The sequence below is a fragment of the Mercenaria mercenaria genome, chromosome 10 (genome assembly GCF_021730395.1).
Source record: "Mercenaria mercenaria strain notata chromosome 10, MADL_Memer_1, whole genome shotgun sequence".
Classification (NCBI taxonomy): Eukaryota; Metazoa; Mollusca; class Bivalvia; order Venerida; family Veneridae; genus Mercenaria; species Mercenaria mercenaria.
This window is the reverse complement of record NC_069370.1, coordinates 15,360,485-15,375,837: the sequence shown is the minus strand read 5'-3', so window position 1 is coordinate 15,375,837 and position 15,353 is coordinate 15,360,485. Positions and strand designations below refer to the sequence as shown.

Genomic DNA, 15,353 nt, shown 5'->3' with positions numbered 1-15,353 from the left:
TGGTTTATATAGACTTATATAGGAAAAAACTTTGAAAAACCTCTTGTCCAAAACCACAGGGCCTAGGGCTTTAATATTTTATATATGACATCATCTAGTGGTCCTCTACTAAGATTGTTCAAATTATTCCCCTAGGGTCAAATATGGCTCCGCCCTGGGGGTCACATGGTTTACATAGACTTATATAGGGAAAAACTTTGAAAATCTTCTTGTCCAAACCACAAAGACTATGGCTTTGATATTTTGTAATGTAGCATCATTTAGTGGTTCTCTACCAAGTTTGTTCAAATTATCCCTCTAAATTCAAATATGGCCCCGCCCAGGGGTCATATGGTTCATATAGACTTATATAGGGAAAAACTTAGAACCTTCATGTCCATAACTTACATCATTCAAATTTGGACCACATGACTGTATAGTTTTGAGTGGCAAGATGAACCTTGACATGAGTTGACCTTGATCTTGACCTAGTGACCTTCTTTCACATTTCTGTAGCTACAGCGTTCAAATTTGGACCACATGCATAGGTTTGTGTACCAAAAAAAACTTTGACCTTGTTATTGACCTAGTGACCTACTTTCACATTTTTGAAGGTAAGGCTTCAAATTTGGACCACATGCATAGTTTTTTGTTCCAAAATAAAATTTGACCTTGATTTTGACCTAGTGACCTACTTTCACATTTCTCAAGCTACAGCCTTCAAATTTGAACCACAAGCATAGTTTTGTGTACTGAAATGAACTTTGATCTTGAGATTGACCTAGTGACCTACTTTCACATTTCTGAAGGTACAGGCTTCAAATTTGGACCACTTGCATAGTTTTGTGTTCCGAAATAAAATTTGACCTTGATTTTGACCTAGTGACCTACTTTCACATTTCTCAAGCTACAGCCTTCAAATTTGAACCACATGCATAGTTTTGTGTACCGAAATGAACATTGATTTTGAGATTGACCTAGTGACCTACTTTCACATTTCCGCTTAGCTCAGTAAGTAAGAGCGTTGGTCTACGGATCGCGGGGGTCGTGAGTTCGATCCTCGGGCGGGGCGCATGTTCTCCGTGACTATTTGATAAACGACATTGTGTCTGAAATCATTAGTCCTCCACCTCTGATTCATGTGGGGAAGTTGACAGTTACTTGCGGAGAACAGGTTTGTACTGGTACAGAATCCAGGAACACTGGTTAGGTTAATTGCCCGCCGTTACATGACTGAAATAGTGTTGAAAAACGGCGTTAAACCCAAAACAAACAAACAAACAAAACTTTCACATTTCTGAAGCTAGAGGCTTCAAATTTGAACCGTGTGCATATTTTTGTGTTCTGAATTGAAATTTGACATTGATTTTTACCTATTACCTACTTTCACATTTCTCAAGCTACCTCCTTCAAATTTGAAGCACATGCATAGTTCTGTCTACCGAAATGAACTTTGACCTTAAAATTGATCTAGTGACCACAGGCCCCGTGTTCACAAAACATTTTCAGTCTCAGCTGAGTTTGATAATGAAACTTTATATATCATTTGTATCTAGACAGCATGTTTAAAACTAAATTTTAAGTTATTAACTATTTTCAGATGCCTATCCAGTATTGATGGTCAGTGTCAGGTGGTATCTACTGTTGAAGGTTTAGTAAAATTGATATTAAAATTTCAAACTCAAACTCAGCTGAGACCGAAAAATGTTTTGTGAACACAGGGCCAGCTTTCACATTTCTCAAGCCACAGCTTTCAAATTTGGACCACATACACATTGTTTTGTACCGAAATGAAATTTGACATTGATTTTGACCTTGAGCTAGTCTTGAAATTTGGAACATTCAAAAATGGCTCAGTGGATGGTGCCAAGACCACTCTGTAATCTCTTGATAGATTAATAGGTTAAAGGTCAAGGTCAGATTAAACCAGAGTGGTAGAACTTTAGTTTACAGTGAGCATATTATTTCTGTTCCCTGTGCAATTACTGAATGCATCAAGGGGGGCATTTCCTGTTCGACGAGCTCTTGTTCATAGTAAAAAGTGTACACTATTTATGTATATAGCAATTTGTGTAAATAAGAAAAAATTTCCATGTACAATGGTTTTCACTGTGCTATGAGATTTTCAGTGTGAGTTTTCTTTGTGTTACGAGTTTTCTTTAATATAAAGTGATTGTTGCGTGTTTTTAGGTTTTTATTCTGTGTGGAAAGGTTTTCTTTGTGTGTTAAGGCTTTCAAAGTTATATGAGATTTCTGCTGTGTGTTATGAAGTTTTCGCTAAAACCTTAGTGTGTTTTGAGATTTTTACTGTGGAATTTCTTCTTGTGTTATGAGGATATCATTGTGTGATATGAGGATATCATTGTGTGTTATGAGGATATCATTGTGTGATATGAGGATATCATTGTGTGCTATGAGGTTTCCACAATGTGTTAAATCTATATTTACAGGTCCAGAATCCCGTGTTATAGCCACAGGTGGTGCCTCCGCTAATCAAGCCATTCTTCAGGTAAACGGGCTGATCAGTTATTCAGACACTACATACATGTACAGATAAAAGTGTCATATACATTTGTACTGTTTGGTTTAAAAGCACCAGCAGTTCCTTTGTTTAAATCTGGAAACTATTTCTTAAACTTGATAATTATTTCTAACACTGTGCTTCATGTATGTTCCTAATTTTGCACACTGTGTTGGAGTCTGTACTGTGGTAGTGTTACATTTGTATTAATTTCTTGATTATAAGATGATGGAAAAGCCTTTGGTAGGTTTCCATTAGCACTTTGACTATAACAAAAAATTTTGCCAGTCAGTAGTCGAAATTATTACAATGACTTCTTTTGTGCCAGTAGTCAGTAGTTAACAACAGCTATAGAACTTGAAGGCAAAAAAAAGAAAATTTATTTCTGATGCCGTTTTATAGAAAATCAAGCAGACTTTTCAATGTCATGAAGACTTTGCAGAGTGTACTGAAAGCCCTCAATACTATTTGTATATTTTTAGCTCACCTGTCACATAGTGACAAGGTGAGCTTTTGTGATCACCCTTCGTCCGTCGTCCTCGTCTGTGCGTCCATGCGTCAACAATTTCGTGTCTGCACGATAGTGGTTTCGTTTATGATTTTATTTTAACCAAACTTGCACACAACTTGTATCACCATAAGATCTCGGTTCCTTTCTTGAACTGGCCAGATCCCATTATGGGTTCCAGAGTTATGGCCCCTGAAAGGGCCAAAATTAGCTATTTTGACCTTGTCTGCACAAAAGCAGCTTTATTTATGATTTGATTTTTAACAAACTGGCACACAACTTGTATCACCATAAGATCTTGGTTCCTTTCTTGAACCGGCCAGATCCCTTAATGGATTCCAAAGTTATGGCCCCTGAAAGGGCCAAAATTAGCTATTTTGGCCTTGTCTGCACAGTAGCAGCTTCATTTATGATTTTATTTTAACCAAACTTGCACACAACTTGTATCACCATAAGATCTCGGTTCCTTTCTTGAACGGGTCGGATTCCTTTATGGGTTCCAGAGTTATGGCCCCTGAAAAGGCCAGAATTAGCTATTTTGACCTTGTCTGCACAATAGCAGCTTTATTTATGATTTGAATTTAATCAAACTTGCACACAACTTGTGTCACCATAAGATCTTGGTTCCTTTCTTGAACCGGCCAGATCCCTTAATGGATTCCAAAGTTATGGCCCCTGAAAGGGCCAAAATTAGCTATTTTGGCCTTGTCTGCACAATAGCAGCTTCATTTATGATTTGATTTTAACCAAACTTGCACACAACTTGTATCTCCACAAGATCTTGATTCCTTTTTTGAACTGGCCAGATTCCTTCATGGGTTCCAGAGTTATGGCCCCTTAAAGGTCCAGAATTGGCTATTTTGGCTTTTGCAGCCATATAGAGACTTCATTTATGGTTTTATTTGATACAAACTTCCAAAATATCTTCAGCAACAATAAATCTCGGATTCCATGACAAATCAGATCCAGTCGTAGGTTCCAGAGTTATTTTGATTACCTCCCCTGATTGTAATCAAAATGGATTTATATCAGTAAGTACTTATAGGACTTATTTGAAATTTCATTATTGTCATTAGTTGGACTGAGCCAATCAGGGTAGATAACTATGGACTGATTTTATGTCAAATTACCTCCCTTTATTTCAAATTGAAATGGGTATATCTCCGTAACTAATGAAGATACTGATCTGAAATTTCATTTATGTCAACAGATTTATTTGGCAGATCCTTCTTTTGTTCTTTTACAATAATTTTTTTTAATTACTTCCCTTTTACGTAACTATAAATAGCTTATTTTTAGTAACTTTTTTATTATTGGCTGTAGGGAAAAACTGAGACCACTTTACTGTGGTACAACATGGATGGTACCTCCAATTTTTAGGCGTATTTTGACATATCTGTACCTTTTAAGAATTTTTTTTTTCTTTTTGGTTAAATTTCTTCCCTTTGTTGTTCCTGTCCTTTGGACTTAGATATTTTTTCTGAAGACCTATTTGTCCTCAAGTGCAATGATAACAGGTGAGCGATATAGGGCCATCATGGCCCTCTTGTTTAAAGTGTAACGTGACTTTTGACAGTCTGGGAACATACTTTACCAATTGAATTTCAACAGATTGTTTTATACATTATTCTAACACGACCAGCAAATAACCTACATACATGTAGAGGAAATTCTATCTAGGGTTATTCAGCATAAACCACTCGCATGCAATGATGTCATCTGATTCAGGTGCATAGCACGGTCATAAAAGTAGTTACCATTCTCATCTAACACTGATGACACTAGTATGTTGTGTTAGAATCGAAATAAGTTCCCAAGTGTGATTTATTGTAGAATAACCAGAGTTTTTCGTTTTTATGCGAAACAATATATACTACGGCCTTCGTGATATATTCTTACACATAAGAACTCAAAACAGGTTATTCTACGATAAACCACATTTGGGAACTCATTATGTCTTAAATAAAAGAGATGGTATGTGATTTTTGTTTCAGATAATAGCAGATATATTCAACACATCAGTATATATCACAGATGTACCAAACTCGGCAGCATTAGGAGGGTGCTACAGGGCTAAACATGGTACTAAAATATTCTGAATATACGTCACTTTCATAATGGACAAAATTTGTTTAATTTTTTCTATATTTAAAAAAAGTAAAAATGATAGTGTGAAAAGTTATATAATTCTTATTTCCTAGCACTTATTGAATAACTTGTAGGTCAGTAGACAGAATTATTACATGACAGCTTTTATTAGCCCACCATCATCAGATGGTGGGCTATTAAAATCACTCTGCATCCGTGGTGCGTCCGTCCGTTAACAATTTCTCGTTATCGCATCTCCTCAGAAACTACAAGGGGGATTTTGACCGAACTTTGTCAGAATGATGTATTGGTACCCTAGTTGTGTCCCCCTGAAAATCAGACTGGTTCAACAATTTATGAGTGAGTTATGGCCCTTTGTTTATTTCTATAATTTACATAGATTTATATAGGGAAAAACTTTGAAAATCTTCTTGTCCAAAACCACAGAGCCTAGGGCTTTGATATTTGGTATGAAGCATCATCTAGTAGTCCTCTACCAAGATGGTTCAAATTAATTCCCTGGGGTCAAATATGGCCCCGCCCCGGGGGTCACATGGTTTATATAGACTTATATAGGGAAAAACTTTGAAAAACCTCTTGTCCAAAACCACAGGGCCTAGGGCTTTGATATTTTGTATGTGACATCATCTAGTGGTCTTCAACTAAGATTGTTCAAATTATCCCACTAGGGTCAAATATGGCCCCGCCCTGGGGGTCATACGGTTTACATAGACTTATATAGGGAAAAACTTTGAAAATCTTCTTGTCCAAACCACAAAGCTTAGGGCTTTGATATTTGTAATGTAGCATCATCTAGTGGTTCTCTACCAAGTTTGTTCAAATTATCCCCCTAGGGTCAGATATGGCCCTGCCCCGGGGTCACATGATTCATATAGACTTATATAGGGAAAAGCTTTTAAAATCTTGTCAATAACTACAACATTCAAATTTGGACCACATGTATATTTTTGAGTGGCAAGATGAACCTTGACATGAGTTGACCTTGATTTTGACCTAGTGACCTACTTTTACATTTCTGTAGCTACAGCCTTCAAATTTGGACCACATGCATAGTTTTGTGCACTGAAAAAAAACTTTGACCTTGACATTGACCTACTTTCACATTTTTGAAGGTACATGCTTCAAATTTGGACCAAATGCATAGTTTCGTGTTCCGAAATGAAATTTGACCTTGATTTTGACCTAGTGACCTACTTTCACATTTCTCAAGCTACAGCCTTCAAATTTGGACCACATGCATAGTTTTGTGTACCGAAACAAACTTTGACATTAACATTGACCTAGTGACCTACTTCCACATTTTTGAAGATACAGGCTTCAAATTTGGACCATTTACATAGTTCTGTGTTCCGAAATAAAATTTGACCTTGATTTTGACCTAGTGACCTACTTTCACATTTCTCAAGCTACAGCCTTCAAATTTGAACCACTTGTATAGTTTTATGTACCGAAATGAACTTTGACCTTAAGATTGACCTAGTGACCTACTTTCACATTTCTGTAGCTACAGGCTTCAAATTTAGACCACATGCATAGGATTGTGTACCGTAACAAACTTTGACCTTGACATTGACCTAGTGACCTACTTTCACATTTTTGAAGGTACAGGCTTCAAATTTGGAACACATGCATAGATTTGTGTTCTGAAGTGAAATTTGACCTTGATTTTGACCTAGTGACCTACTTCCACATTTTTCAAGCTACAGCCTTCAAATTTTGACCTCTTGCATAGTTTTGTGTACCGAAATAAACTTTGACCTTAAGATTGACCTAGTGACCTACTTTCAGATTTCTCAAACTACAGCCTTCAAACTTGATGCACATGCATAGTTTTGTGTACAAAGAACTTTGTCCTTGAAATTGATCTAGTGACCTACTTTCACATTTCTCAAGCTACAACTTTCGAATTTGGACCACATGCACAGTGTTGTGTACGGAAATGAAAATTTGGCCTTGAGCCAGTCAATAAGTCTTGAAATTTGGAACGCTCAAAAATGGCACATTGGTGGGCGCCAAGATCACTCTGTGATCTCTTGTTAATCGCTGTAATATAGTTTATGCTGTTGACCAGTCAGTAAGTCAACACTAAATATTGCTCAGTTCTGGAACAAAATGGCTTGTCAATCAAACTATTCAGTAATTGTATACTATTGCAAGATGTCCAAAGGACTGAAGGTCAGTAGCAGGCAAACTATTCATTTAATGTTGAATTACATGACATAGAAATGACTTTTCTTATTTTTTACTTCAAATTCTGACTTTAGCCCAACAAAAGTTAGTGTGGAACAATAGACAAGTCATTAAGACAGATTATTGTAAGGGGTCATGTAATAACATGTTTTATAAAACTTATGAACTTGCCTTAAGTGACAAGCATTCTGTGTTGCCTATTAAGGTAGTTCTGCATGTTTGATAAACCAGAAGTGATGGCTTAAGGTCATTTATCTGGAAAACGTTGAATAAAGCCTGGATTTGGCATACGGAAATGAAAATCATTTTATGAATAAACGGCAACCTGTGAATAATTTTATTACGATGGAACTGTTACTATCTTTCTAAAGTAAAACTATGATATTAAAACATCTGAAACGTTAAATAATTTGAAATAATGTCTTAAAATTAGTGTGAAATGTGCGGTTCACTTTAATCATGGTCAGATATCTCAAAAATGAGCAAACGGACCTATATATTTTATTTCACCAAATAATAGACTATATCTTTATTTACAACAGTGAGACGTTTCATTAAAATCTACATTGTAGAAAAATTTCTGTACGCGAAAACGTTTTTATTTTACCATAGACTCCCATTATGAAAAACTGCATGAGGTCCAGATTTTTCAAATCGGTCTAGCAAAAAAATCAAGCACATGACCCTATCTTTCTTATTTGCTGAATTTTCCAAGTATACTTTAAACTTCTGAAATATCATGGTTTAATTAATCAAATTCTACATTGAAGAAAAAAAAATTTGATCCAAACATGAAAAACTATCTTAAATGCTTCCAAGATATATTAAGTTGAACAATCATATTACAAGTATTCTGAACAAAATCTATTTGGAATAGACTGTATTAATTTTACCAGTGTAATTAGTAATAGTTACTGACAGACATTTCTTCAGGTCAGTTTTATCACTTTATAATTTGATATTTATTTAACACCATTTTTACAATGTTTGTAGCATTGATGCCAGAAGGAACACCATATAGCGAAGTTGTGAAAGGGTTACCTGAACCTACCTGCGCCTGTAAACATACTCCAGGCTTGGAAAAGGTAAAAAGTTCAAAATTTGTATCTCGAACTCACCTATTTTAAAATTCCAGCTATCTTGTAGACATTTTCATGTCCTGTCCTGAAACCACATGCACAAAGTTTCATTATGTCTCCCACACCACTTTGGTGGGAGACATATTGATTTACTCCTGTCTGTGTGTGTCTGTCTGTCTGTCACTGATTTTGTCCACGCTCTAAGTCATATATTCTCATCCAATCTTCACAAAACTTGAATAAAATGTGTTTGTCGATAAATCCTCAGCCGGGTTTGATAACTACAGTGAAACACCGCTCGATTGGGCATCGATGACTCAAGCTCCCAGTCTTTCTTGAGCAATTCATGTGGTCCAGGCCGATTTCCTTCTATTTTCTATGTGAAATTACCATGGCCGGGTCGAACATTGATAATTTGATCGCTCGAGCATGACACCTGGTCCCTGTGTTTTAATTTACTCTTTGTTGCTTCTGGCAAACTTGAGCAGAGGTGTCAAAATTTTTCACACCTTTGGCCGTCAGAATGTATCAGTTAATTCAAAATTTTCGCATGAATTGCATAGTCTATTCCCAGACTATTATAAATGTTTGTTTGTTGGTATATTTGATTTGATAATGAGATTAATTATTGAAAGTTCGAAGGAAAGTTTTTTTTATCAAATATTGATCAATTACTGGTTGTTTAGATTAGATCATTTATGTCATTACTTACTACATCTTTTCTGCAGGACCGAGGAAATAATATTGAGATCTTAATATTTTAATCAACAGTTGTTTGCAATAATATAGCCTTTTCATAAAATTGAGACGATAATTATGACACATAATTAACATATGATACGTCCTGGATTGTCCCGGAAATGACATACTCGTCCCAGAGTCCCGGACAGTGTTGAAATGACCCAGAAAAATAAAATTACAGAAAACAAAAATAACCCCCCAAAAAACTAGTTTTTTTGGTCTATAAATTGTTGAATTTTACGTTAATAAAACACAATAAACAGTCCCTGGTGTCACTTTGTTTATTCCTAACTATCCAATATCAGTTTCATGCCCTCAAGCGGGACATGTGTTGGTAAGCCAGCTTCGATCGACACTCATATTGAATGTGCCCTGCGATCATTTAATGACCCTGATTAAGTTACAGTCAGCTATTTTGATGACCCTGATTATGAACTGACAGAATTATGCAATCAGTAACAGTTTTTATGATAATTTAATATTAGGAACAAAAGTCGAAAATCTTGTTGTTTTTAGCACGTAGGCGGTGAAGCTACATGTAGCCTTATAACACATAATTAATATAGAGAAGAAAATAAAAAAATCTTAGTTGTTTCTTCCCATGTGCCATTTACAACGTCTATCATCTATAACGTTTGTAATATGTTTTTTGAAAATGTCACGAGTGTGTTATTATTACACATCACTGTTTCCTCTGCAAATGGTCCCGATGACAATGGTAAAACAAACTTCAATTTGCTTTGTATGTTGGTCAATGTTTGGGTCGCTTGAAACCATGGATAACTCAAGCATTTTTCCCATCCCCTTGCGACCTGGAGTGAGCGGTGTTTCACTGTAGTTTAAAGGTCAATTTTGGTTATCTGGAAGTAAAACACTTGACCCCTTGGCATGCCACATACCAAGATTCAACTGTACTTTAATGTTGCTAGGTATCAAGTAAGTGTTACTAGGTACTTAGTAAATGTTTTGGAGTGTCAGTGGACAGTCCATTCAGATTTTGTTCAGTCAAATTATTGAATGTAACTAGTGAAACATATTAAATATATTCTTGGAGACATCCAGCTGGCTTACAGATGGTTGGTTGTTCTACCCAGGTGCCCACTTGTGATGAAATAATGTGCGGAGGGGTATCGCTGGAAAGTCGCCATATGACCCATAATTGTGTTGGTGTGACGTTCAACCCAGCAAAATAAAATAAATAAATATATTATTATTGTTAACTGGACTCCAGAGTCCCGTATGCTGCCACCAGGACTGGAAAAACCTGTCATAATATCTGGGTTGCATTTGATTCTCTTGTTTAATTTAAAAATGGATTCATAAATTTATAGGCTGCAATAATAAAAAGTCATTTTGTTTTATTTCATTTCTTCTATTATCATTAGAATAATGTATTTAAAATAAAAGAATCTATAGGTGGATGTTTGTGCAGACGGTAATATGCAGCTCTAAGGTAACTGTTCTGGTGGTTATTTTGCATAGTCTGGTATACCAAACAGTTACCATTGAGTTCGGTGTTTCAGCTGCATCTACAAACAGTAGAACATTCTTAAGGTTTCAAGAAACAGAGATTTTACAATATTTGAGTGATAGATTATGGCCTCTCACTGCATTAGTTATATATGAGCCGCACCATGAGAAAACAAACATAGTGCATTTGCGACCAGCATGGATCCAGACTAGCCTGCGCATCCACTTTATCCTATAATACCATTTGTACATAAACAATGGTTTAAAATAACACCTCTGAAACCACTTAACCTGTACATAGTAAAAAAGAAATTAAAAACAAACTGATGACAGTATCTGATATAAGATTTTTTTTTTCACAACTCGCGCCTAATTCAGTTGAGAGATTAAGGTCTGTTATAGCCAACCAGTTGTTTAATGCAGTTATGGAAATAAGAAAAAATATGGAAAAACAACTGGAAAATTTACCAGAAAAAAAGATGCCAAACATTTGTACAGTTGTACAGGGTAACAGAAATTTGGCCATAGCAGTAACTTTTACAATTAAGTAAATTTGAAAAAAAAAAAAATAAAAAATTGCCTTTTGCTAAAGTTTTGATTGAAATTATTGTCTGAAATTTAGGAAAAGATGAATCATGTTGAATATTTATTTCTTGTTACAGGTTTATATGCCAATGTTGGAAAGATACAAAAAGCTGGAGGAAAAAGTTGCTGCAATGTAACATAGAGATGGAAATATTCTCACTAATAAGACTGTATAATTAGGTTATGCAGAAATGTTGTGTTCATCATTCTGTACATAAATGGCACTGAAACTTGTGAAATACTTGAGCCGTGCCATGAGAAAACCAGCATAGTTGGTTTGCGACCAGCATGGATCCAGACCAGCCTGCGCAGTCTGGCCAGGATCCATGCTGTTCGCTAGCAGTTACTCTAATTGCAATAGGCTTTGAAAGCGAATAGCATGGATCCTGACCAGTCTGGGTGGATGTGCAGGCTGGTCTGGATCTATGTTGGTCACAAAAGCACTATGTTGGTTTTCTCATGGCGCAGCTCACTTGTGTTTACTGTAAGAAAGAGAATGAATACTCATTCATATGATTGTTCATTGTACAGATAAGACACTAAATATCAGTGGGTTTTTAGTGTTTTTAATTGTGGAAATCATTTCCACTCTGTTCAAGACGACTACTCAAAATGTAACGCATGTCCTTACATAGTTATCCTTGACTGGCTTAAATTTTAATTGCATTCCTTTTTAATTTTCATATGTATCCCGATTTTATACCTCGCAATAACGTTATATGCCACAAAATGGCAATTTTTACAGTAATATTATATAAAATTTATATATACATATATTAATGTACCCTACATTTTTAGCTCACCTGAGCACAGTGCTCAAGGTTAGCTATTGTGATTGCCCTGTGTCTGTTAACGGCTGTCACGAGCTCTAGGGCTCACAAATTTTGCCTTAAATGAAAATTTGGTCAGAAATGTTTGGCGATATGATTGAGTCAAGTGAGGTCAAACACTGTTAAATCATAACAAAAGTGTAATCTCTGGAGGCCACACTTTGTTACTGATCTACATGAAATCATGTCGTGATATTTAGTTTTATAAATTCTAGATAAGTTAGCTGCTGGGTCATAACCTAGTTCATTAAGTCAGATCATAGAAAAGAAAACCTTGTTAATATCCCAGAGGGCAAAAGTTTTTCCTGATCTACATGAAACTTGATAAGACAGAGCTTTTCTGCACTTCCTTTATCTCTTTCTAAACTAGGTACTCTTTGGTTAAAACTTAGGTCACATTTTTGAAAAACCGTATAAATAAAGCAGAGTCCATATTTTTTCTCTGATCTATATGAAACCTGGTCAGGATCGCTGTCATGATTGATCAAAGACAAGTTTTAGTCTGGGTCATCATGGATCAAAGACAAGTTTTAAACTTAGTCATCTTTGATAGCTGTAGAGGTCACCTATTCTACCAGATTTATATGTCTATGAAGTTTTATAACCCTTTTGAAATGTTATAAATTGATTTAAAAGAAGGTTCCAGGGCAGATAGAGCATGTCTCCTCCTCTTGTAGGATTTGGGATACCTTAATGTAATTTAATGCAAAATTTGGTGCTTTCTTCACAAAAGGGAACATGTTTGCCATTTTTTGTTCCATATCTTACTTGCTATATGGAATTATGGATCTGAATCTATGTAACTAGGTCAAATCGTTAACAATCTGATGACTAAGATTGATCATATCTGATTTTGTCAAGTAGAACAATGCCAGCTGGTAGGGCTAGTTTCCTTATGTGTTACTAAACCTGTTCTGAGTTATTGAACTTGGGTGAGCAATCTAGAGCCATCATGGCCTTTTTGTTTAAATATTTTTAGACAACATTTAACACTGTTATGATTTTAAAATCTGCATGTACAGTTAAATAAACTGTAAACTAAGACATTTTGCTGGTTTCTTTGAAATAATCCTAGACTGCAGGTTTGAAGGCAGCCATACTGCTGGAGCACAGAATTCAATTTTATGCAAAATAGCTGCCAAAAAGAGTTATCATAAAATCCCTATAAAGGAAACAGTGTTTCAGCTTTGGGAGAAACACCACCTGAAATACAAAGTAAAAAGGGTAAATAATTCACAAAATACTTGAGCCAAAGTTATGGATCTTGTGTCTTTTGATAAAAGTGATGATATAAATGTTTTAAGTCATATCCATTCTCTAATTAAAGATAGGTATTTAATGTGCATCAAAACTTCAAACTAATTCTGAGCGAAAAGGGGACATAATTCATGGAATATTGTTGCCAGGGTTATGGATTTTATTTCACATTATGTAGGTTATTATGTAGAGCAAATATCTAAGTTTAATTTGATTCAAATAATAACAGAGGTAGAGTGAAAGTGCATTGATCTTTAACCTGAAATTCTAAGCAAAAAAGGGGGCATAATTCATTAAAGTTCTGGTGAGCAAGTAATGACCCTTGTGTCATAAGATGTTGATGATAAGGAGGAAACAAGTACAATATACATTAAACTGTTTCTACCTACAATAGTTAAGTAACTGAGAAAAATACCATAAAGTTGAACTAGCACAGGCAGTAATATTTCGGTAAGGAACTGGTATGTTTAAAATTTGACATAAGACAATCTTCAAACACAAAATGCAGGGGAGCTCCTGAAGTTTAACACTGTCTGCCCTGCTTGAAAATAACAACCAATGGAGAAAAATACAAAAAGAAATTTGATATTTCTTTAGGAGTTTATTTGTTTTGTCATATAAAACAACAACTGAAATAGGGGAAACTTGAGACACAATAACATAAATGACTTCAACAAACAATGACTTAGTTCCACACACAATTACACTGAATTCTAGATTCTGACAGTTTACTCTCACTCGGCACATACAACAACAACAACATAACTTTCAAAAACAAAAAATGTCTTCTAGTAGTTAACACAGGCAGTAAGGAATGTTGAAATGATGGGTATATAAGGGATCTAACTAACCTAGTTAGGTAATATTAGCTCTAATATTCTTAGTTTACTAAATGTATGCAATTTTTAATTTGGCAGAAAAAATATGTGTAATCTCCATATCTTGCTTACATCGAAATAAAAGTAAACAAGACTGGATGGTATAATACATTTACCCACTACATATAAAGTTGCTCTACTCACAGTGCCGTCGTTTATATGACTGAAAAATTGTTGAAAAAGACGTTAAACCCGAACACACACACACTACCCACAGTGGGAACAACACTACAGCCTATAACGTATGTTCAGTTTCCATATAATATATGATCTAGTCTATCACTGAAAATAGTTCATTACAGGTAAAAATACATTTTGCACATTTTAGAACCTGCTTTGAAGAACTAAATGTCTCCTTTGTGCAAAGAGTGTTTAACTGCTTCTTCATGTCAAATAGTTGACCACTTTTAGCACTGAGGTCAAGAAAATTTCCATTATAGAATTTCAAAGGAAGTAGAAGCTATGTAGCAGTCTGACAGTGTCGTGGAAGAGCTTGACATTTGAATGTTTTGTTTAAAGGGTCATTATGCTTTTGTTTATAATGTGTCTGCTACATTCCTTGTTGCGAACATAAAATAAACAAATTTCTTGTAAAATCATATTTTCGAAAAATGTTTTACAATATATTTGTCAATTGTCATAATATTGATTAATATTGTAGAAACTATTATTGAATCCATTTCTGAGATTACCTCCCTTGTATAAGTTTATTATCAGTATTGAAAATAGTGCTTTTCTAACCATAGAGTCTAATTGGACAGCTGCTTCATCCATTTTTAATGTAAAATTAAAAGCCATATGGAACTTTAACTAGGAAATACTCATCTTCTATAAAACAGTGATATATAAAGCAACACATCAAACAGCTTGAAATATAAAACTCGACAAACATATGTCCCTACAATAATACATTAAATAGGTGCAATAAAAACATTTCAATGTGCTACATTAATTTATAGAATAATTTAAAAAATGTCAAGGAACATCAAATAAATGGGTCATGATATTTTTGTACAGTGATGATATTCCCAACTAAATACTGTAAAATCATTAATATTCATGAGTAACAAATTTTCTTTTGATTCCGTGGTTGTGTCAATCCACGAAATTAAGTTCTGACTCAAACCACAAAATTTCATGCCCACAAAATGTTTTCACATTAGCTCTAGTACAAGTCTGGAATAACAACCAACATCACTTTTTTTA

At 35.0% G+C, this 15,353-nt stretch overlaps 1 protein-coding gene across 3 annotated transcripts in view; it reads left to right on the top strand.

Annotated features, from left to right (window-relative positions):
* The window catches only part of LOC123561019 (xylulose kinase-like), an 81,748-nt gene extending 68,692 nt beyond the window's left edge, over nucleotides 1-13,056 (top strand). For all 3 annotated transcript variants that reach the window (XM_053552314.1, XM_053552315.1, XM_053552313.1), the window contains exons 15-18: nucleotides 2,430-2,488; nucleotides 5,003-5,090; nucleotides 8,301-8,392; nucleotides 11,260-13,056. In XM_053552314.1, coding sequence (XP_053408289.1) covers nucleotides 2,430-2,488; nucleotides 5,003-5,090; nucleotides 8,301-8,392; nucleotides 11,260-11,319 — 299 coding nt within the window. In that variant the 3' untranslated portion in view covers nucleotides 11,320-13,056. The remainder of the gene's footprint in view (nucleotides 1-2,429; nucleotides 2,489-5,002; nucleotides 5,091-8,300; nucleotides 8,393-11,259) is intronic.
* Nucleotides 13,057-15,353: the final 2,297 nt, after the last annotated feature.